Source organism: Anomaloglossus baeobatrachus, chromosome 5 (assembly GCF_048569485.1).
Source record: "Anomaloglossus baeobatrachus isolate aAnoBae1 chromosome 5, aAnoBae1.hap1, whole genome shotgun sequence".
Classification (NCBI taxonomy): domain Eukaryota; kingdom Metazoa; phylum Chordata; class Amphibia; order Anura; family Aromobatidae; genus Anomaloglossus; species Anomaloglossus baeobatrachus.
Genome location: NC_134357.1, coordinates 594,774,681 through 594,800,955, shown reverse-complemented (window position 1 = coordinate 594,800,955; position 26,275 = coordinate 594,774,681). Strand labels below are relative to the sequence as shown.

The following is a 26,275-nucleotide window of genomic DNA, read 5'->3' as shown; positions in this document are numbered from 1 at the left end:
TGCCCTCCATATAGTATGATGGTCCCCCACAGCCCTCCATATAGTATGATGGTCCCCCACAGCCCTCCATATAGTATGATGGTCCCCCACAGCCCTCCATATAGTATGATGGTCCCCTACTGCCCTCCATATAGTATGATGGTCCCCCACAGCCCTCCATATAGTATGATGGTCCCCCACAGCCCTCCATATAGTATGATGGTCCCTCAAAGCCCTCCATATAGTATGATGGTCCTCTACTGCCCTCCATATAGTATGATGGTCCCCCACAGCCCTCCATATAGTATGATGGTCCCCCACAGCCCTCCATATAGTATGATGGTCCCCCACAGCCCTCCATATAGTATGATGGTCCCCCACAGCCGTCCATATAGTATGATGGTCCCCACAGCCCTCCATATAGTATGATGGTCCCCCACAGCCCTCCATATAGTATGATGGTCCCTCACAGCCCTCCATATAGTATGATGGTCCCCACAGCCGTTCATATAGTATGATAGTCCCTCACAGCCCTCCATATAGTATGATGGTCCTCCACAGCCATCTATATAGTATGATAGTCCCTCACAGCCCTCCATATACTATGATGGTCCCCTACAGCCCTCCATATAGTATGATGGTCCCCCACAGCCCTCCACATAGTATGATGGTCCCCCACAGCCGTCCATATAGTATGATGGTCCCCACAGCCCTCCATATAGTATGATGGTCCCCCACAGCCCTCCATATAGTATGATGGTCCCTCACAGCCCTCCATATAGTATGATGGTCCCCACAGCCGTTCATATAGTATGATAGTCCCTCACAGGCCTCCATATAGTATGATGGTCCTCCACAGCCGTTCATATAGTATGATAGTCCCTCACAGCCCTCCATATAGTATGATGGTCCCCTACAGCCCTCCATATAGTATGATGGTCCCCCACAGCCCTCCATATAGTATGATGGTCCCCTACAGCCCTCCATAAAGTATGATGGTCCCCCACAGCTCTCCATATAGTATGATGGTCCCCCACAGCCCTCCATATAGTATGATGGTCGCCCACAGCCGTCCATATACTATGATGGTCTCCCACAGCCCTCCATATAGTATGATGGTCCCTCACAGCCCTCCATATAGTATGATGGTCCCCACAGCCGTTCATATAGTATGATAGTCCCTCACAGGCCTCCATATAGTATGATGGTCCTCCACAGCCGTTCATATAGTATGATAGTCCCTCACAGCCCTCCATATAGTATGATGGTCCCCTACAGCCCTCCATATAGTATGATGGTCCCCCACAGCCCTCCATATAGTATGATGGTCCCCTACAGCCCTCCATAAAGTATGATGGTCCCCCACAGCTCTCCATATAGTATGATGGTCCCCCACAGCCCTCCATATAGTATGATGGTCGCCCACAGCCGTCCATATACTATGATGGTCTCCCACAGCCCTCCATATAGTATGATGGTCGCCCACAGCCCTCCATATAGTATGATAGTCCCTCACAGCCCTCCATATACTATGATGGTCCCCCACAGCCCTCCATATAGTATGATGATCCCCCACAGCCCTCCATATAGTAAGATAGTCCCTCACAGCCCTCCATATAGTATGATGGTCCCCTACAGCCCTCCATATAGTATGATGGTCCCCCACAGCCCTCCATATAGTATGATGGTCCCCCACAGCCCTCCATATAGTATGATGGTCCCCCACAGCCCTCCATATAGTATGATGGCCCCTCAAAGCCCTCCATATAGTATGATGGTCCCCTACTGTCCTCCATATAGTATGATGGTCCCCAACAGCCCTCCATATACTATGATGGTCCCCCACAGCCCTCCATATAGTATGATGGTCCCTCAAAGCCCTCCATATAGTATGATGGTCCCCCACAGCCCTCCATATAGTATGATGGTCCCCCACAGCCCTCCATATAGTATGATGGTCCCTCAAAGCCCTCCATATAGTATGATGGTCCCCCACAGCCCTCCATATAGTATGATGGTCCCCCACAGCCCTCCATATAGTATGATGGTCCCCCACAGCCCTCCATATAGTATGATGGTCCCTCAAAGCCCTCCATATAGTATGATGGTCCCTCAAAGCCCTCCATATAGTATGATGGTCCCCCACAGCCCTCCATATAGTATGATGGTCCCCCACAGCCCTCCATATACTATGATGGTCCCCCACAGCCCAAACACTATGATGAAGTGATGTCTCTGTGCTCCACCACAGCTGTTCACAGTAATTGATGTGGCCCTCAGCTGGCCCGGCCTATCTGGCATTTGCCAGAATTGCCATTCTGGCCCTGAAAGCATCCCTGGTGGTCTAGTGTAGTATATGGATTATTGGTGATATCTCTGGTGTTTTAAAAAGTCTTTGATCATGTAGACGTAATGATGAAATCCATGGTGGTAGAAGGTAAAATGCTTGTGGTTGTAGATCACAGAGATCCTATATCATCAGCTATTCTCCAATCACAGCAGAGCCCAGACACAGAGGCTCTCTGATTGGCTGATAAGGATGGTGCAGTTTCTGGGATCTATTGGATCTCAAGAGATTTTAGGAGGTGTACCAAAAGAAAATGTATAGATGTTATAACTTTTCTGTGGCCCAGATCTTCTCCTCTGGATCTCTATGAAATGTTGTCATCGAATGTGAATTTGTTTCAGAAAGGTTATCACAGACGGAGCTGAAGGTCCGATCTCCCTACACAATGATCGGAGAGACGGAGACCATACACTGCGTCTGCAGGAACGGATCCCTCCCCATCACCTACACCTTATTCCTCAACCAGACGACTGTGGATAAGAAGACGGCGACAAAGGAGCGAGGATCCACCTTCACCGTCACCATCTACAACGAGACCAGACTGGGGCAGTATAAGTGTAAAGCGAACAACAGCCTCAAGTATACATCGTACAGCGCGGGGTTTACATACATACTGCAAGGTGCGTATATCATACAACCCCAAATATAGAACTTCCTATATAATACTGCCCCTATATACAGGAATATAACTACTATAATACTGCTCCCATGTACAAGAATATAACTACTATAATACTGCCCCTATATACAAGAATATAACTACTATAATACTGCCCCCTATATACAAGAATATAACTACTATAATACTGCCCCTATGTACAGGAATATAACTACTATAATACTGCTCCCTATATACAAGAATATAACTACTATAATACTGCCCCTATATACAAGAATATAACTACTATAATACTGCCCCTATATACAAGAATATAACTACTATAATACTGCCCCTATATACAAGAATATAACTACTATAATACTGCCCCCTATGTACAAGAATATAACTACTATAATACTGCCCCTATGTACAAGAATATAACTACTATAATACTGCCCCTATATACAAGAATATAACTACTATAATACTGCCCCTATATACAAGAATATAACTACTATAATACTGCCCCCTATGTACAAGAATACAACCACTATAATACTGCCCCTATGTACAAGAATATAACTACTATAATACTGCCCCTATATACAAGAATATAACTACTATAATACTGCCCCCTATGTACAAGAATACAACTACTATAATACTGCCCCTATGTACAAGAATATAACTACTATAATACTGTGGAGGTCACCTGAGCTGTAGTATGTTTGTTTAAACAAAATAAGAATATCTGTGTATATAAATAATCAAAATGTAGATGTAGTTGTATAATTATCTGTCTGTCTATGTAGCTATTGCACAGACCTATAGTATAATTCAAAGTTGTATAATCATGAAGGAGTTAACCAAAGATGATGAAGCCAGAATGTGAAGCTGTAAAAAGTGTTATCAGTAATGTTCACATAGAAGGAATGTACGGGAGGCAGGCAATGTGATGTGAGATATTGGGGAGTGAAAAGCACTCCTTGTTAGCTTCAAGGTTATTCATGCTTACGGTATAATTGGATCTATCTTATTAAACTAGCTTAGTTGGTGACGCTGGCTGAAAAGAGAGCATGTCTGTGTTCTTTGTCTTATATACATTGATATGTAGGCACTGATATACAGCTAATATGGCACCGTCTCTGGATATCCCAAACGAAGGCTCCATTAGCAGTCTTCAACGCAAATTCCTCCCTTGACAATACTGACCCCTATATACAAGAATATAACTACTATAATACTGCCCCCTATATACAAGAATATAACTACTATAATACTGCTCCCTATGTACAAGAATATAACTACTATAATACTGCCCCCTATATACAAGAATATAACTACTATAATACTGCCCCTATATACAAGAATATAACTACTATAATACTGCCTCCTATATTCAAGAATATAACTACTATAATACTGCCCCTATATACAAGAATATAACTACTATAATACTGCCCCCTATGTACAAGAATACAACCACTATAATACTGCCCCTATGTACAAGAATATAACTACTATAATACTGCCCCTATATACAAGAATATAACTACTATAATACTGCCCCCTATGTACAAGAATACAACTACTATAATACTGCCCCTATGTACAAGAATATAACTACTATAATACTGTGGAGGTCACCTGAGCTGTAGTATGTTTGTTTAAACAAAATAAGAATATCTGTGTATATAAATAATCAAAATGTAGATGTAGTTGTATAATTATCTGTCTGTCTATGTAGCTATTGCACAGACCTATAGTATAATTCAAAGTTGTATAATCATGAAGGAGTTAACCAAAGATGATGAAGCCAGAATGTGAAGCTGTAAAAAGTGTTATCAGTAATGTTCACATAGAAGGAATGTACGGGAGGCAGGCAATGTGATGTGAGATATTGGGGAGTGAAAAGCACTCCTTGTTAGCTTCAAGGTTATTCATGCTTACGGTATAATTGGATCTATCTTATTAAACTAGCTTAGTTGGTGACGCTGGCTGAAAAGAGAGCATGTCTGTGTTCTTTGTCTTATATACATTGATATGTAGGCACTGATATACAGCTAATATGGCACCGTCTCTGGATATCCCAAACGAAGGCTCCATTAGCAGTCTTCAACGCAAATTCCTCCCTTGACAATACTGACCCCTATATACAAGAATATAACTACTATAATACTGCCCCCTATATACAAGAATATAACTACTATAATACTGCTCCCTATGTACAAGAATATAACTACTATAATACTGCCCCCTATATACAAGAATATAACTACTATAATACTGCCCCCTATATACAAGAATATAACTACTATAATACTGACCCCTATATACAAGAATATAACTACTATAATACTGCCCCCTATATACAAGAATATAACTACTATAATACTGCTCCCTATGTACAAGAATATAACTACTATAATACTGCTCCTATGTACAAGAATATAACTACTATAATACTGCCCCCTATGTACAAGAATATAACTACTATAATACTGCCCCTATATACAAGAATATAACTGCTATAATACTGCCCCTATATGCAAGAATATAACTACTATAATACTGCCCCCTATGTACAAGAATATAACTATTATAATACTGCCCCCTATATACAAGAATATAACTACTATAATACTGCCCCTATATACAAGAATATAACTACTATAATACTGCCTCCTATGTACAAGAATATAACTATTATAATACTGCCCCCTATATACAAGAATATAACTACTATAATACTGCCCCTATATACAAGAATATAACTACTATAATACTGCCCCCTATGTACAAGAATATAACTATTACAATACTGCCCCCTATGTACAAGAATAAACCTACTATAATACTGCTCCTATATACAAGAATATAACTACTATAATACTGCCCCTATATACAAGAATATAACTACTATAATACTGCCCCTATATACAAGAATATAACTACTATAATACTGCTCCTATATACAAGAATATAACTACTATAATACTGCCCCTATATACAAGAATATAACTACTATAATACTGCTCCTATATACAAGAATATAACTACTATAATACTGCTCCTATATACAAGAATATAACTACTATAATACTGCCCCTATGTACAAGAATATAACTACTATAATACTGCCCCCTATATACAAGAATATAACTACTATAATACTGCCCCTATGTACAGGAATATAACTACTATAATACTGCCCCTATGTACAAGAATATAACTACTATAATACTGCTCCTATATACAAGAATATAACTACTATAATACTGCCCCCTATATACAAGAATATAACTACTATAATACTGCGCCCTATATACAAGAATATAACTACTATAATACTGCCACTATATACAAGAATATAACTACTATAATACTGCTCCCTATATACAAGAATATAACTACTATAATACTGCCCCCTATATACAAGAATATAACTACTATAATACTGCTCCTATATACAAGAATATAACTACTATAATACTGCCCCTATGTACAAGAATAAACCTACTATAATACTGATCCTATATACAAGAATATAACTACTATTGATAAGGCCTTAATTTAGGTTGATGCCATTCAGTCGTGCATCCCTCTTAAACTGTCTGCAGTCCAAATTATGAGTCACCCGTGGTAGCATGCATAACCACTCTCTTTCACCCACACCAGAGACGTACTCAGATATGAATAGAAAGTAAGACTCCTTTATTCCGGAAGTTTGTACAGGTATATATAACCGGGCTTATTGGCTAGGTGCCAAGAATACGTAACACGTCTCCTATTGGATAAAGTAGAACAGCTTATTCTGTGATAAACAATTTACTGTAATGTGCTTGGTTCCTCATTTATATTAAGCAATGTCAGCATGATTCACTTGTCACAAGAATAGCCCAGACTGTCTGAGTCTTATGTGCAAATGCAGAACTAGGTGGGGTACACAGTCTGAAACAGCATCTTAAATCCTGTTCTTTATGGATATCTCCATGTAACTCTTATATACTCATAATAATTCATAATCTTGTCCATAACATTCCCCCCTTTGGAGATAGCCAAAAAGTCTTTCCTTACTTTTCCAGGTCTATTGATCTGTCCTAATGCCGATGGTTACCTCACTCACATACGAGATACCCCATCCCTTGTGGATGAATCTCCCCACCCAACAGACTATGCATAGGAAGCCAGATCCTGACCGTATTCTCTAGACTGTCCTCATGGCTATGTTCCGCTGGCACACGTTATTCAGGAAGGGGGAGCGTGGCAGTAGTCCTCTAATTGGCTAATATTTATCAGGGTTGGTTTCACTCAGAGTCTCATGCTCCTCAGTCCTCAGGCGGTAATGGTGGGACATCAAAGGTGGGATGCACAGTCGTCTTCCGGTCCACATGCTTAGATATCATCATCCTGGCACAAAGTATCGGGTAGAAGAGAGAAGACAGCCATCTCCTGGTCTCAGGTCCGACATCTCTTTGTTGTGGAATGCATGGATCTTCGTCCGAAGGAAAAGAGTGAGAGAAGAGAGAGAAAGATTGAGAAGAGAGGAAGAGAGAGAAAGAGAGGAAGAGAGAGGAAAAGAGGAGAGAGAGAAAAGGAAAGAGAGAAAAATCTAGATCTGGTTGGATCTGGAGGAGAAAACTCAAAACGTGTATTAGGCAAATGTTTAAACAAACAACAAGCTTAGTTGAAGTATCTGGGGGTTCTTCTAAACAGGATTTCATAGGGTCTCAACCTAGTGATCCCTGCTGGGGTGTGTCTGACACTGAACAATGCAAGGGGAAGACTCTCATGCCCTTGCTTTCTACACTGCCCCATCCTCCCAACCTTCCCTCTATTCTGTGGCTGGTATGGGGTGTGTAGAGTCAGTTCTGTGTCTAAGGCCTGCCATATCTCTGGCTGGCAGTGAAAGCAGGTCACTAGCCACTTTCCATGGTCTCCGGGAGCCCACAGCTGCACCCTATCTCAGTCCTCTTCTTCTTCTGAGACTTGCTCTTGTAGGGTCAGGACAATGTTTTCTCAAGACTTTCCATCTTTCCTTTCTTCTTCACATCGGGGTCATTCAAAAAGCTCAGATTGACTGACTGTTTCTCTGGTAAGTGGTCTTGGGGCTTCTTTGGCTGTTCTGTCAGTGAGGGCACTTCTTACTGCTTCCCTTGACTCCTCCAATGTAGGCCTCAACCCTGCTCACCGCGACTCTGTCTGGCAATAGCAAAGCTTCCATCCGTTCTTCTATGGCCTCATGGCGGCGTACAGTTCCATTGGCAGTGATCAAGTCTCTTGTCCTCCACAGAGTAGATGCTGGCTGCCATCTTGCAGGCTTCAGCGAGAGCACATACATCTGCTTCTTCACAGACAGGCATGCAGGTAGCGACTGCTCTATCAGCACAGCGTCTTCTGCTACCAGCACCATACCCATGTGGAACCGTCTTCTTGATGCACATCTTGATCCATCCGCAAAGGGGTTAAGTCAGGGTCCAAAGGTGTATCCGTCACTGTATCGAATCCAGAGTTTCAGCTATGCCAGAGTCGACTACCTCTTCCACCAAGGTGTCAGAGGTGGGACACTCCCCCCTTGGAAGAGGGAGAAGTTCAGCAGGATTAAGGACCGCACACCGGGAGATGGTGACTTTGTCAGGGAGCGATGATGTCATACGGGCACTGATCTTCAACTGGTGCTTTAGGTAGGTGTTCAATCTGGCTGAGTAGTGTTCAAAGGGCCGCGGTCTTCCTCCATGGCAAACAGGTAGAATGACTTCTGGGCTGGAGATGACGTGATGATACTCTTCAGGTGACTGTGACTGTAGCTCATCTGTATGTGGGGTGATCTTGTAAGCTGCTAGATTCATCTCCATACGTCTTGCCATTTGAAGGAGGGTGTCCTGGTCTTTACCAGCTGTAGTTGTTTGCATATGGGCTCTCGGAGACCTGATACAAAGGACTATACCCAGGTTTGTAAGAAAGAGCAATGAGTGTAACTTTGGGGTCAGGAGAACACTGAAATTCTAAAAACTAAGACTCCCTAAAACCCCGGGGAAAGAGAAAAGCACAAGAGTGTTTGGAAACTAGCAAGCAGCACCCCCTGACTACATATACACAACTAGGAAAAAGCAGTGGAGCGTATCTACTCTACCTCTCCTGTGCTGACCCTGTAACTGGGGGCCCTGCACTCTCCCTCATCCCGACGGTAGACCTGATGGTGGTCAGGGTCGGGCCTCCAGCGTATCCCTCTCTCCTGTCAGACCCTGCAAACTAAGAAACAAAGGATTACTGGGTGCTGCCAACGAAAAACCCTAATATATGCCAACTCCTGATGATCAATGTCCCCTTGGGACCACATGAACCTCCACCCTCTCTATCAGGGAACTCTTGTGCAAGCTACCGGCAGGATAACATACAAGTGAAAATATCTCAAAACCAGGCTAAGCAGCAACTGCCATAGGCAGAAAAAATATTCACTGTCCACCAGGACTAATAGTGAGCAGTCTATATGGTCTAGACTGTATACTAGATACAGCAAAAACAAACATGCAAAAGTGAAGGGAAAAGGTTTCCACAGGACTATCAGCAATAACCTCTGCTAAGGTTCATTAGTGGGAACACAATGGAGAACAACTGCATATATGACCAAAAACGGAGTGTGTGTTTCAGGTCCCTATGTCCCCCCTCTGCAGTCCCTGCTATAATATCCCCATACCATACTCCACCCAGGGCTGGGTAAAACACGGAGTGACAGAAAGAAATCTATATTCAGAACAGAAATAATAGGGTGGGCTTACGTGGACACAGTGCTCCACAGACAGCACACAAGTCCACCCTATATATCAGCTTATGTTTCTTATTTTCACAGACAGGTAAAATACACATAGTGTAGTTACTAGATTCAAAATTACTCATCAATTCTCATCTAATCTCCCCCCTTTGGGAGAATTCTCCATTTCAACATACGTGTGTCATTTACAATTGAACTTCACAGAACTTCATTCACAGGACACTGAAATAGAAACTAACACTGCTCTTAGTTCCTTTTTTTTCCCTTTCAATTTCAACCCTACGGTGTTATACACCAAAAACTGCGTACATTATACATAAAACATCTTCCAGGGTCACTTGGGTGATAAGGTACATGCACCCTCACTGCAAACCTGGCTCCATTACTGGCCAGAAAGAATCCCCAGCTTTAATCTGGGTGAGCCTATACAAATCAGTTCTGGTGGCGGGGTGAATCATTGTTAAATCATTGTCATCTTCCTGCCCCCCCTCGGTGGCTTCTGTTGCTCCAGCAACAAATAGGCCAGAGGCCTTGGGACTGAAGATGGCTGGAAAAGGGAACTAGGTGCGGCCCAACCTGAAATGACGTCTGGGCAGGCTAGGGAGGGCGTTTGGTGGGCAGGGGGACAACTACACAAGTCCAACCCTCTGGGGACGACTTATGAGGAGGGGGGCGTTGTTTCCTAATGGGCTTGGCCACTTCCTGAGGTGCCATTTTCTGATCTGGTGCAATATAGAAATATCTACCATCTCTATCCCATTCCTCTTTCCATGCCAATTTTCTAACATCTTTTGACGTTCTATACCATGCCTCAGCATCCATAAGGAGATCTTTATCTTTCAAAATCCCTCGCTTATTTAACAAAACATCTTTCCATTCTTGCTCCTCTAATCTCCCTCTCTTTGCAGTGATCACTGAAGGAGCAACTTCATGTTTTTAATATACTTTTTACCTTTTTGCTCGCTTACTAATTCTTCTGCTGTTAACTTGACAGGTGTGGACTGATTAGACCCCATATTCAAAGGGTAAACTCCCTAAACTAACATGTCAACCTGGATGTCTGGTCTGCCGTAATCCACTTCCTCTTCTGGACCAGCGACTATACACATCCACGGAATACACAGAATTTCTACCTCAGTCCACATCCACAACACAAACGGGTTGTCCTACCAGGAAGAGGTGTCACGTGGGTGATAGATACTAAATTCACCCTCACTATCTCTTACTTCATGTACTAGTAACCTCTGTTCACACTACATACACCTTATTTGAACAAATCCGTCCAGAACATCAATATTCAATGATTAAGCCTAAAATCAAGGGTTTTCCCCAGTATATTCAATCCTAGGTAAGAATACACTGACATCCACTAAAACAAGACCAATGAGTACGCATACCACGTTCAACTCACTGCTTAGCAGAAACACCGTACCAGGTAACAGCCAGGGTCAGTCCCCCACTTTATACAACACTGCTGTGAAAGCAACTTATACAACACTGCACCTGTGGATAGAAAACCCGGCTAGCTCAGTCGGTAGAGCATGAGACTCTTAATCTCAGGGCCGTGGGTTCGAGCCCCACGTTGGGCGCCAAATGATAAGGCCTTAATTTAGGTTGATGCCATTCAGTCGTGCATCCCTCTTAAACTGTCTGCAGTCCAAATTATGAGTCACCCGTGGTTGCATGCATAACCACTCTCTTTCACCCACACCAGAGACGTACTCAGATATGAATAGAAAGTAAGACTCCTTTATTCCGGAAGTTTGTACAGGTATATATAACCGGGCTTATTGGCTAGGTGCCAAGAATACGTAACACGTCTCCTATTGGATAAAGTAGAACAGCTTATTCTGTGATATACAATTTACTGTAATGTGCTTGGTTCCTCATTTATATTAAGCAATGTCAGCATGATTCACTTGTCACAAGAATAGCCCAGACTGTCTGTCTGAGTCTTATGTCCAAATGCAGAACTAGGTGGGGTACACAGTCTGAAACAGCATCTTAAATCTTGTTCTTTATGGATATCTCCATGTAACTCTTATATACTCATAATAATTCATAATCTTGTCCATAACACTATAATACTGCCCCCTATGTACAAGAATATAACTACTATAATACTGCCCCTATATACAAGAATATAACTACTATAATACTGCCCCTATATACAGGAATATAACTACTATAATACTGCTCCTATATACAAGAATATAACTACTATAATACTGCCCCTATATACAAGAATATAACTACTATAATACTGCCCGTATGTACAAGAATATAACTACTATAATACTGCCCCCTATATACAAGAATATAACTACTATAATACTGCTCCTATATACAAGAATATAACTACTATAATACTGCCCCTATATACAAGAATATAACTACTATAATACTGCCCCTATATACAGGAATATAACTACTATAATACTGCTCCTATATACAAGAATATAACTACTATAATACTGCCCCTATGTACAGGAATATAATTACCATAATACTGCCCCTATGTACAAGAATATAACTACTATAATACTGCCTCCTATATACAAGAATATAACTACTATAATACTGCTCCTATATACAAGTATATAACTACTATAATACTGCCCCCTATATACAAGAATATAACTACTATAATACTGCTCCTATATACAAGTATATAACTACTATAATACTGTCCCCTATGTACAAGAATATAACTACTATAATACTGTCCCCTATGTACAAGAATATAACTACTATAATACTACCCCTATATACAAGAATATAACTACTATAATACTGCCCCTATATACAAGAATATAACTACTATAATACTGCCCCTATATACAAGAATATAACTACTATAATACTGCCTCCTATATTCAAGAATATAACTACTATAATACTGCCCCTATATACAAGAATATAACTACTATAATACTGTCCCCTATGTACAAGAATATAACTACTATAATACTACCCCTATATACAAGAATATAACTACTATAATACTGCTCCCTATATACAAGAATATAACTACTATAATACTGCCCCTATATACAAGAATATAACTACTATAATACAGCCCCCTATATACAAGAATATAACTACTATAATACTGCCCCTATATACAAGAATATAACTACTATAATACTGCCCCTATATACAAGAATATAACTACTATAATACTGCCTCCTATATACAAGAATATAACTACTATAATACTGCCCCTATGTACAAGAATATATCTACTATAATACTGCCCCTATATACAAGAATATAACTACTATAATACTGCCCCCTATATACAAGAATATATCTACTATAATACTGCTCCCTATATACAAGAATATAACTACTATAATACTGCCCCTATATACAAGAATATAACTACTATAATACTGCCTCCTATATACAAGAATATAACTACTATAATACTGCCCCCTATATACAAGAATATATCTACTATAATACTGCCCCCTATGTACAAGAATATAACTACTATAATACTGTCCCCTATGTACAAGAATATAACTACTATAATACTGCTCCTATATACAAGAATATAACTACTATAATACTGCTCCTATGTACAAGAATATATCTACTATAATACTGGCCCTATGTACAAGAATATATCTACTATAATACTGCCCCCTATATACAAGAATATAACTACTATAATACTGCCTCCTATATACAAGAATATAACTACTATAATACTGCCCCTATGTACAAGAATATATCTACTATAATACTGCTCCCTATATACAAGAATATAACTACTATAATACTGTCCCCTATGTACAAGAATATAACTACTATAATACTGCTCCTATATACAAGAATATAACTACTATAATACTGCCCCCTATGTACAAGAATATATCTACTATAATACTGCCCCCTATATACAAGAATATAACTACTATAATACTGCCTCCTATATACAAGAATATAACTACTATAATACTGCCCCTATGTACAAGAATATATCTACTATAATACTGCTCCCTATATACAAGAATATAACTACTATAATACTGTCCCCTATGTACAAGAATATAACTACTATAATACTGCCTCCTATATACAAGAATATAACTACTATAATACTGCTCCTATATACAAGAATATAACTACTATAATACTGCCCCCTATATACAAGAATATATCTACTATAATACTGCCCCTATATACAAGAATATAACTACTATAATACTGCCTCCTATATACAAGAATATAACTACTATAATACTGCCCCTATATACAAGAATATAACTACTATAATACTGCCTCCTATATACATGAATATAACTACTATAATACTGCCCCTATATACAAGAATATAACTACTATAATACTGCCCCTATATACAAGAATATAACTACTATAATACTGCTCCTATATACAAGTATATAACTACTATAATACTGCCCCTATATACAAGAATATAACTACTATAATACTGCCTCCTATATACAAGAATATAACTACTATAATACTGTCCCCTATATACAAGAATATAACTACTATAATACTGCCCCTATGTACAAGAATATAACTACTATAATACTGCCCCTATATACAAGAATATAACTACTATAATACTGCCCCTATGTACAAGAATATAACTACTATAATACTGCCCCTATGTACAAGAATATAACTACTATAATACTGCCCCTATGTACAAGAATATAACTACTATAATACTGCCCCTATGTACAAGAATATAACTACTATAATACTGCTCCTATGTACAAGAATATATCTACTATAATACTGGCCCTATGTACAAGAATATATCTACTATAATACTGCCCCCTATATACAAGAATATAACTACTATAATACTGCCTCCTATATACAAGAATATAACTACTATAATACTGCCCCTATGTACAAGAATATATCTACTATAATACTGCTCCCTATATACAAGAATATAACTACTATAATACTGTCCCCTATGTACAAGAATATAACTACTATAATACTGCTCCTATATACAAGAATATAACTACTATAATACTGCCCCCTATGTACAAGAATATATCTACTATAATACTGCCCCCTATATACAAGAATATAACTACTATAATACTGCCTCCTATATACAAGAATATAACTACTATAATACTGCCCCTATGTACAAGAATATATCTACTATAATACTGCTCCCTATATACAAGAATATAACTACTATAATACTGTCCCCTATGTACAAGAATATAACTACTATAATACTGCCTCCTATATACAAGAATATAACTACTATAATACTGCTCCTATATACAAGAATATAACTACTATAATACTGCCCCCTATATACAAGAATATATCTACTATAATACTGCCCCTATATACAAGAATATAACTACTATAATACTGCCTCCTATATACAAGAATATAACTACTATAATACTGCCCCTATATACAAGAATATAACTACTATAATACTGCCTCCTATATACATGAATATAACTACTATAATACTGCCCCTATATACAAGAATATAACTACTATAATACTGCCCCTATATACAAGAATATAACTACTATAATACTGCTCCTATATACAAGTATATAACTACTATAATACTGCCCCTATATACAAGAATATAACTACTATAATACTGCCTCCTATATACAAGAATATAACTACTATAATACTGTCCCCTATATACAAGAATATAACTACTATAATACTGCCCCTATGTACAAGAATATAACTACTATAATACTGCCCCTATATACAAGAATATAACTACTATAATACTGCCCCTATGTACAAGAATATAACTACTATAATACTGCCCCTATGTACAAGAATATAACTACTATAATACTGCCCCTATGTACAAGAATATAACTACTATAATACTGCCCCTATGTACAAGAATATAACTACTATAATATTGCTCCTATGTACAAGAATATAACTACTATAATACTGCCCCTATATACAAGAATATAACTACTATAATACTGCCCCTATGTACAAGAATATAACTACTATAATACTGCCCCTATGTACAAGAATATAACTACTATAATACTGCCCCTATGTACAAGAATATAACTACTATAATACTGCCCCTATGTACAAGAATATAACTACTATAATACTGCCCCTATGTACAGGAATATAACTACTATAATACTGCCCCTATGTACAAGAATATAACTACTATAATACTACCCCTATTTACAATAATATAACTACTATAATACTGCCCCCTATATACAAGAATATAACTACTATAATACTGCCCCTATGTACAAGAATATAACTACTATAATACTGCCCCTATGTACAAGAATATAACTACTATAATACTGCCCCTATGTACAAGAATATAACTACTATAATACTACCCCTATTTACAATAATATAACTACTATAATACTGCCCCCTATATACAAGAATATAACTACTATAATACTGCCCCCTATGTACAAGAATATAACTACTATAATACTGCCCCTATACACAAGAATATAACTACTATAATACTGCCCCTATATACAAGAATATAACTACTATAATACTGCCTCCTATATACAAGAATATAACTACTATAATACTGCCCCTATGTACAAGAATATATCTACTATAATACTGCCCCTATATACAAGAATATAACTACTATAATACTGCCCCCTATATACAAGAATATATCTACTATAATACTGCTCCCTATATACAAGAATATAACTACTACGGTATAATACTGCCCCTATATACAAGAATATAACTACTATAATACTGCCTCCTATATACAAGAATATAACTACTATAATACTGCCCCTATGTACAAGAATATATCTACTATAATACTGCCCCTATATACAAGAATATAACTACTATAATACTGCCCCTATGTACAAGAATATATCTACTATAATACTGCTCCCTATATACAAGAATATAACTACTATAATACTGTCCCCTATGTACAAGAATATAACTACTATAATACTGCTCCTATATACAAGAATATGACTACTATAATACTGCTCCTATGTACAAGAATATATCTACTATAATACTGGCCCTATGTACAAGAATATATCTACTATAATACTGCCTCCTATATACAAGAATATAACTACTATAATACTGCCCCTATGTACAAGAATATATCTACTATAATACTGCTCCCTATATACAAGAATATAACTACTATAATACTGTCCCCTATGTACAAGAATATAACTACTATAATACTGCTCCTATATACAAGAATATAACTACTATAATACTGCCCCCTATGTACAAGAATATATCTACTATAATACTGCCCCCTATATACAAGAATATAACTACTATAATACTGCCTCCTATATACAAGAATATAACTACTATAATACTGCCCCTATGTACAAGAATATATCTACTATAATACTGCTCCCTATATACAAGAATATAACTACTATAATACTGTCCCCTATGTACAAGAATATAACTACTATAATACTGCCTCCTATATACAAGAATATAACTACTATAATACTGCTCCTATATACAAGAATATAACTACTATAATACTGCCCCCTATATACAAGAATATATCTACTATAATACTGCCCCTATATACAAGAATATAACTACTATAATACTGCCTCCTATATACAAGAATATAACTACTATAATACTGCCCCTATATACAAGAATATAACTACTATAATACTGCCTCCTATATACAAGAATATAACTACTATAATACTGCCCCTATATACAAGAATATAACTACTATAATACTGCCCCTATATACAAGAATATAACTACTATAATACTGCTCCTATATACAAGTATATAACTACTATAATACTGCCCCTATATACAAGAATATAACTACTATAATACTGCCTCCTATATACAAGAATATAACTACTATAATACTGTCCCCTATATACAAGAATATAACTACTATAATACTGCCCCTATGTACAAGAATATAACTACTATAATACTGCCCCTATATACAAGAATATAACTACTATAATACTGCCCCTATGTACAAGAATATAACTACTATAATACTGCCCCTATGTACAAGAATATAACTACTATAATACTGCCCCTATGTACAAGAATATAACTACTATAATACTGCCCCTATGTACAAGAATATAACTACTATAATATTGCTCCTATGTACAAGAATATAACTACTATAATACTGCCCCTATATACAAGAATATAACTACTATAATACTGCCCCTATGTACAAGAATATAACTACTATAATACTGCCCCTATATACAAGAATATAACTACTATAATACTGCCCCTATGTACAGGAATATAACTACTATAATACTGCCCCTATGTACAAGAATATAACTACTATAATACTACCCCTATTTACAATAATATAACTACTATAATACTGCCCCCTATATACAAGAATATAACTACTATAATACTGCCCCTATGTACAAGAATATAACTACTATAATACTGCCCCTATGTACAAGAATATAACTACTATAATACTGCCCCTATGTACAAGAATATAACTACTATAATACTACCCCTATTTACAATAATATAACTACTATAATACTGCCCCCTATATACAAGAATATAACTACTATAATACTGCCCCCTATGTACAAGAATATAACTACTATAATACTGCCCCTATACACAAGAATATAACTACTATAATACTGCCCCTATGTACAAGAATATAACTACTATAATACTGCCCCTATGTACAAGAATATAACTACTATAATACTGCTCCTATGTGCAAGAATATAACTACTATAATACTGCCCCTATATACAAGAATATAACTACTATAATACTGCCCCTATATACAAGAATATAACTACTATAATACTGCCCCCTATATACAAGAATATAACTACTATAATACTGCCCCCTATATACAAGAATATAACTACTATAATACTGCCCCCTATATACAAGAATATAACTACTATAATACTGCCCCCTATATACAAGAATATAACTACTATAATACTGCCCCTATATACAAGAATATAACTACTATAATACTGCCCCCTATATACAAGAATATAACTACTATAATACTGCTCCTATGTACAAGAATATAACTACTATAATACTGCCCCTATGTACAAGAATATAACTACTATAATACTGCCCCTATGTACAGTGATATTACTTCTATAATACTGCAGTATTGCTAGTATAATACCCTATGGTACTTTCTTTTGGACCCGTGCTACGCTTGTTTAGCACACTATATGGCGGTGTGTATATTTTGAACCCTCTTTTCTGTGTTGTAGAGAGGGTTTCCAGGCCTCAGTTGACCGTTTCCTCTCTTGTCACCACCATCGGCAGCGTGGAGCCCGTACATTGCAGCTCTGCACTCGGATCTCTGCCTATCACTTACACGTTGCGGCTTGGTAACGCTGCCGTCAGCTCCGCCACCGTCTGGAGAGAGAGAAGTGCCATGTTCCACGCCATTATCCACAATGTCACAAGTCTCGGACCGTACACGTGTGCCGCGAACCACAGCGGGAGCGACATTGTGCTCAGTGAGCCATTCAGCTTCGTATTATCTGGTGAGGGCCGGGGGCTCCTGCTCTCTGGGGTGATGATTACAGGAGCCGCCTGGACCTGTGGCGGCATCTGTCCCGGGGCGGAGGGGCTGTGTCCAGCTCTGTGTGACCCCTGCTCTTTTCTCTGCAGCCCCCACCTCCCCCTGGCTTCTCCTCGGTGTCCGACTCCTGATCTTCATCAACCTCCTGCTTCTGACCCTGACGGTGCAGTTGATGGCGTATTCCAGCCGATGCTGTCGCGAGAGGACAGCCCCTGGGTAATTACATATGTGATGAGGCTTGGAGAAGCCAGCCTCCATTGTAGAGTGTGCAGAGCGCAGCAGAGGAGCCATTCTTGATTGTAGAGGATGCAGAGCGCAGCGCAGAAGCCGGCCTTGATTGTAGAGTGTGCAGAGCGCAGCAGAGGAGCCATCCTTGATTGTAGAGGATGCAGAGCGCAGCGCAGAAGCCGGCCTCGATTGTAGAGTGTGCAAAGCGCAGGAGCCAGCCTCGATTGTAGTGTGTACAAAGCGCAGGAGCCAGCCTCGATTGTAGAGTGTGCAAAGCGCTGGAGCCAGCCTCGATTGTAGAGTGTGCAATGCGCAGTGGAGGAGCAAACCTCGATTGTAGAGTGTGCAGAGTGCAGGAGCCAGCATTGATTGTAGAGTGTGCAGAGTGCAGGAGCCGGCATTGATTGTAGAGTGTGCAGAGTGCGGCGGAGGAGCCGGCCTCGATTGTAGAGTGTGCAGAGCGCAGGAGCCAGCCTCGATTGTAGAGTGTGCAGAGTGCTAAGGAGGAGCCGGCCTCGATTGTAGAGTGTGCAGAGTGCTAAGGAGGAGCCAGCCTCGATTGTAGAGTGTGCAGAGCGCAGGAGCCAGCATTGATTGTAGAGTGTGCAGAGTGCGGCGAAGGAGCCAGCCTCGATTGTAGAGTGTGCAGAGTGCTACGGAGGAGCCAGCCTCGATTGTAGAGTGTGCAGAGCGCAGGAGCCGGCCTCGATTGTAGAGTGTGCAGAGTGCAGCACAGGAGCTAGCCTTGATTGTAGAGTGTGCAGAGTGCAGTAGAAGAGCCGGCCTCGATTGTAGAGTGTGCAAAGCGCAGGAGCCGGCCTCGATTGTAGAGTGTGCGGAGCACAGGAGCCGGCCTCGATTGTAGAGTGTGCAGAGCGCAGGAGCCAGCCTCGATTAGAGAGTGTGCAGAGCGCAGGAGCCAGCCTCGATTGTAGAGTGTGCAGAGCGCTGGAGCCAGCCTCGATTAGAGAGTGTGCAGAGCGCAGAAGCCAGCCTCGATTGTAGAGTGTGCAGAGCGCAGTGGAGAAGCCAGCCCTGATTGTGGAGTGTGCAGAGTGCAGGAGCTTGCCTCGATTGTAGAGTGTGCAGAGCACAGGAGCCAGCCTCGATTAGAGAGTGTGCAGAGCGCAGTGGAGATGCCAGCCCTGATTGTAGAGTGTGCAGAGCGCAGAAGAGCCAGCCTCGATTGTAGAGTGTGCAAAGCGCTGGAGCCAGCCTCGATTGTAGAGTGTGCAACGCGCAGTGGAGGAGCAAACCTCGATTGTAGAGTGTGCAGAGCGCAGGAGCCAGCATTGATTGTAGAGTGTGCAGAGTGCAGGAGCCGGCATTGATTGTAGAGTGTGCAGAGTGCGGCGGAGGAGCCGGCCTCGATTGTAGAGTGTGCAGAGCGCAGGAGCCAGCCTCGATTGTAGAGTGTGCAGAGTGCTAAGGAGGAGCCGGCCTCGATTGTAGAGTGTGCAGAGTGCTAAGGAGGAGCCAGCCTCGATTGTAGAGTGTGCAGAGCGCAGGAGCCAGCATTGATTGTAGAGTGTGCAGAGTGCGGCGAAGGAGCCAGCCTCGATTGTAGAGTGTGCAGAGTGCTACGGAGGAGCCAGCCTCGATTGTAGAGTGTGCAGAGCGCAGGAGCCGGCCTCGATTGTAGAGTGTGCAGAGTGCAGCACAGGAGCTAGCCTTGATTGTAGAGTGTGCAGAGTGCAGTAGAAGAGCCGGCCTCGATTGTAGAGTGTGCAAAGCGCAGGAGCCGGCCTCGATTGTAGAGTGTGCGGAGCACAGGAGCCGGCCTCGATTGTAGAGTGTGCAGAGCGCAGGAGCCAGCCTCGATTAGAGAGTGTGCAGAGCGCAGGAGCCAGCCTCGATTGTAGAGTGTGCAGAGCGCTGGAGCCAGCCTCGATTAGAGAGTGTGCAGAGCGCAGAAGCCAGCCTCGATTGTAGAGTGTGCAGAGCGCAGTGGAGAAGCCAGCCCTGATTGTAGAGTGTGCAGAGTGCAGGAGCTTGCCTCGATTGTAGAGTGTGCAGAGCACAGGAGCCAGCCTCGATTAGAGAGTGTGCAGAGCGCAGTGGAGAAGCCAGCCCTGATTGTAGAGTGTGCAGAGCGCAGAAGAGCCAGCCTCGATTGTAGAGTGTGCAAAGCGCTGGAGCCAGCCTCGATTGTAGAGTGTGCAACGCGCAGTGGAGGAGCAAACCTCGATTGTAGAGTGTGCAGAGCGCAGGAGCCAGCATTGATTGTAGAGTGTGCAGAGTGCAGGAGCCGGCATTGATTGTAGAGTGTGCAGAGTGCGGCGGAGGAGCCGGCCTCGATTGTAGAGTGTGCAGAGCGCAGGAGCCAGCCTCGATTGTAGAGTGTGCAGAGTGCTAAGGAGGAGCCGGCCTCGATTGTAGAGTGTGCAGAGTGCTAAGGAGGAGCCAGCCTCGATTGTAGAGTGTGCAGAGCGCAGGAGCCAGCATTGATTGTAGAGTGTGCAGAGTGCGGCGGAGGAGCCAGCCTCGATTGTAGAGTGTGCAGAGTGCTACGGAGGAGCCAGCCTCGATTGTAGAGTGTGCAGAGCCCAGGAGCCAGCCTCGATTGTAGAGTGTGCAGAGTGCAGCACAGGAGCTAGCCTTGATTGTAGAGTGTGCAGAGTGCAGTAGAAGAGCCGGCCTCGATTGTAGAGTGTGCAGAGCGCAGGAGCCGGCCTCGATTGTAGAGTGTGCGGAGCACAGGAGCCGGCCTCGATTGTAGAGTGTGCAGAGCGCAGGAGCCAGCCTCGATTAGAGAGTGTGCAGAGCGCAGGAGCCAGCCTCGATTGTAGAGTGTGCAGAGCGCAGGAGCCAGCCTTGATTAGAGAGTGTGCAGAGCGCAGGAGCCAGCCTCGATTGTAGAGTGTGCAGAGCGCAGTGGAGAAGCCAGCCCTGATTGTAGAGTGTGCAGAGTGCAGGAGCTTGCCTCGATTGTAGAGTGTGCAGAGCGCAGGAGCCAGCCTCAATTGTAGAGTGTGCAGAGCGCAGTGGAGAAGCCAGCCCATATTGTAGAGTGTGCAGAGTGCAGGAGCTTGCCTCGATTGTAGAGTGTGCAGAGTGCAGGAGCCAGCCTCGATTAGAGAGTGTGCAGAGTGCAGGAGCCAGCCTCGATTGTAGAGTGTGCAGAGCGCAGTGGAGAAGCCAGCCCTGATTGTAGAGTGTGCAGAGTGCAGGAGCTTGCCTCGATTGTAGAGTGTGCAGAGCACAGGAGCCAGCCTCGATTAGAGAGTGTGCAGAGTGCAGGAGCCAGCCTCGATTGTAGAGTGTGCAGAGTGCAGTAGAAGAGCCGGCCTCGATTGTAGAGTGTGCAAAGCGCTGGAGCCAGCATTGATTGTAGAGTGTGCAACGTGCAGTGGAGGAGCAAACCTCGATTGTAGAGTGTGCAGAGCGCAGGAGCCAGCATTGATTGTAGAGTGTGCAGAGTGCAGGAGCCAGCATTGATTGTAGAGTGTGCAGAGCGCAGGAGCCAGCATTGATTGTAGAGTGTGCAGAGTGCAGGAGCCAGCATTGATTGTAGAGTGTGCAGAGCGCAGGAGCCAGCATTGATTGTAGAGTGTGCAGAGTGCAGGAGCCAGCATTGATTGTAGAGTGTGCAGAGCGCAGGAGACAGCCTCGATTGTAGAGTGTGCAGAGCGCAGTGGAGAAGCCAGCCCTGATTGTAGAATGTGCAGAGCGCAGAAGAGCCGGCCTCGATTGTAGAGTGTGCAAAGCGCTGGAGCCAGCCTCGATTGTAGAGTGTGCAACGCGCAGTGGAGGACCAAACCTCGATTGTAGAGTGTACAGAGCGCAGGAGCCAGCATTGATTGTAGAGTGTGCAGAGTGCAGGAGCCAGCCTCGATTGTAGAGTGTGCAGAGCGCAGGAGCCAGCATTGATTGTAGAGTGTGCAGAGTGCAGGAGCCAGCCTCGATTGTAGAGTGTGCAGAGCGCAGGAGCCAGCATTGATTGTAGAGTGTGCAGAGTGCAGGAGCCGGCCTTGATTGTAGAGTGTGCAGAGTGCAGGAGCCGGCATTGATTGTAGAGTGTGCAGAGTGCGGCGGAGGAGCCGGCCTCGATTGTAGAGTGTGCAGAGCGCAGGAGCCAGCATTGATTGTAGAGTGTGCAGAGTGCGGCGGAGGAGCCGGCCTCGATTGTAGAGTGTGCAGAGCGCAGGAGCCAGCATTGATTGTAGAGTGTGCAGAGCGCAGGAGCCAGCATTGATTGTAGAGTGTGCAGAGTGCAGGAGCCGGCATTGATTGTAGAGTGTGCAGAGCGCAGGAGCCAGCATTGATTGTAGAGTGTGCAGAGTGCAGGAGCCAGCCTCGATTGTAGAGTGTGCAGAGCGCAGGAGCCAGCATTGATTGTAGAGTGTGCAGAGTGCAGGAGCCAGCCTCGATTGTAGAGTGTGCAGAGTGCAGGAGCCGGCATTGATTGTAGAGTGTGCAGAGTGCAGGAGCCAGCCTCGATTGTAGAGTGTGCAACGCGCAGTGGAGGAGCAAACCTCGATTGTAGAGTGTGCAGAGCGCAGGAGCCAGCATTGATTGTAGAGTGTGCAGAGCGCAGGAGCCAGCATTGATTGTAGAGTGTGCAGAGCGCAGGAGCCAGCATTGATTGTAGAGTGTGCAGAGTGCGGCGGAGGAGCCGGCCTCGATTGTAGAGTGTGCAGAGTGCAGGAGCCGGCATTGATTGTAGAGTGTGCAGAGTGCAGGAGCCAGCCTTGATTGTAGAGTGTGCAGAGCGCAGGAGCCGGCATTGATTGTAGAGTGTGCAGAGTGCAGGAGCCAGCCTTGATTGTAGAGTGTGCAGAGCGTAGGAGCCGGACTCGATTGTAGAGTGTGCAGAGCGCAGGAGCCGGACTCGATTGTAGAGTGTGCAGAGCACAGGAGCCAGCCTCGATTAGAGAGTGTGCAGAGCACAGGAGCAGGTAATGATGTGACTGCTGCGCTCTGCACACAGGACAGAGCCAGGTGATGCCCCTCCATCCTCCGCTTCTGCCCCTGCCTGTATGTGCTGCCCTACTGTCACCACCAGTGATGGGGGCGCTGTTGTACTTTTCCACCACTGATATATTGTCTTTCTTTTCCACAGACGTTCCAAGACATGAGACAGACGACCGCAGCCGAGGAGTCTCCACATGTGAACAGCGCCAACAATAAATGATCGAGAAATAGAGCCTGACTGTAACCCATGTATCACTGCTCCCATCATCCCGGACCCCGGAGCTCACAATCTATCCCTGCTCGGGTCGGGATGATGCGAGTAGTCAGCTTACACACCAGTAATGATGATTTCTTGGTTTCTCCAATATAAAATCTTTATTTACACCATGCGGACGTTACAATGAAGCAATAGATTCCTGGGTCGCGCAGAGCAGCAGAGAGGGGGCGCTCTAACACGTCAGGGCTATACTGAAGAGGGGCAACATAGAAAAAGTCAAAATGTGGCTCCGACTCCAAATACGGCCCCAGGATACAGGCGCCTCTTCTCTGGGGGTTTGGATGGTGGGCAAGCAGGATTCTCAGGGATTAGGGAAGATGTGGCCCCTGGGGGTCCTCAGCAGTGACATGGAAAGTTCTCACATCTTGGATTACAATATCTTTCCCATGAACCCGTGTCTCGTACAGGGGGTGCGTCATCTCCAGTCTCAGGGATCTCGTCAGCGTTCATCTCAAATGTCCTGAAGACCAAAGGAGCCAAGAAAACCGAGGAAGATCTGAGGACTTCATGGTGATTGGTCTTTCCAGAAGTCTGAGGCCGCCCATGAGGAGCTCGAGTCGTCAGGAGTGCGGGGGTGACTCAGGGCAGCCAATGGTGTCTTGGTTCTGTCTTCTCAGGGAGTCCGGGATCAGCCACAAACCTTAAATAGTTCGGTGACAGCTCCCTCCGGCCCTGGGCGATATCACGTCCATCCTAACCCTGGTTGTTGGTCAGGGGGGCTTCCTCTGTTGTCTGCGAAGGATAAAGGAGTTAATGGTTTGATGACACTGGTGACATCTACATAGGGTGGGGTGTACACAACCCTGGGAAGCCCCCCAGCAATGGAGAACCGATCAGTCTATCCCAAGAGAACCAGCAGCTGGAATATCAGACCTAAAGGGGTTTGCCTCTATATTTTTAATACAGTGGAAAACCCCTTTAAGGCGGACACACATATCAGGTGGAGGCGTCACAATCTCGGCAATTTTGTTAAGTCCTCTCAACATTCTACTTTGTGTGATTCTTGTCCTATAGTCCCACATGGTAGCCTCTAGCCCGATGATGGATGTTGAAGGATCGGGCATGTTGGATTTCAGCATGCCTAACCTGTCTGTTCTTAATAGTGATGGAGAACAAAGGATCTGAAGGGGCTAAAGAGGGGTCTGGAGAAGGACAGAGGAGTCCAGAGGTAGGACAGGAGTCTGAAGAAGGACAGCGGAATCCAGAGGTGGAAAAGGTGTCTGGAGAAAGACAGAGGAGTATTGAAATGGGAAAGGAGTCTGGAGAAAGACAGACGAGTCCAGAGGTGGAAAAGGAGTCTGGAGAAGGACAGAGGAGTCTAGAGATGGGAAAGGAGTCCGAAGAAGGACAGAGGAGTCCAGAGATGGGAAGTGAGTCTGGAGAAGGACAGAGGAGTCTAGAGGTGGGAAAGGAGTCTGGAGAAGGACAGAGGAGTCTAGAGGTGGGAAATGAGACTGGAGAAGGACAGAGGAGAATATAGGTGGGAAAGGAGACTGGAGAAGGACAGAGGAGTCCAGAGGTGGGAAAGTAGTCTGGAGAAGGACAGAGGAGAACAG

At 42.6% G+C, this 26,275-nt stretch overlaps 2 protein-coding genes and 1 non-coding gene across 3 annotated transcripts in view; 2 read left to right on the top strand and 1 right to left on the bottom strand.

The window, feature by feature from the left end:
- MILR1 (mast cell immunoglobulin like receptor 1) overlaps positions 1–24,772 on the top strand; it is a 35,983-nt gene extending 11,211 nt beyond the window's left edge. The window contains exons 4-7 of the mRNA XM_075351496.1: positions 2,668–2,946; positions 18,984–19,262; positions 19,390–19,516; positions 24,591–24,772. Coding sequence (XP_075207611.1) covers positions 2,668–2,946; positions 18,984–19,262; positions 19,390–19,516; positions 24,591–24,606 — 701 coding nt within the window. The 3' untranslated portion in view covers positions 24,607–24,772. The remainder of the gene's footprint in view (positions 1–2,667; positions 2,947–18,983; positions 19,263–19,389; positions 19,517–24,590) is intronic.
- Positions 11,216–11,288, top strand: TRNAK-CUU (transfer RNA lysine (anticodon CUU)). The gene has a single exon. It is a non-coding gene; the product is annotated as a tRNA-Lys (tRNA).
- A 32-nt stretch (positions 24,773–24,804) lies between the features above and the next one.
- Positions 24,805–26,275, bottom strand: part of PECAM1 (platelet and endothelial cell adhesion molecule 1) — a 76,898-nt gene continuing 75,427 nt past the window's right edge. Inside the window, exon 15 of the mRNA XM_075351495.1 lies at positions 24,805–25,451. Within this exon, the coding sequence (XP_075207610.1) occupies positions 25,413–25,451 (39 nt within the window). The 3' untranslated portion in view covers positions 24,805–25,412. The remainder of the gene's footprint in view (positions 25,452–26,275) is intronic.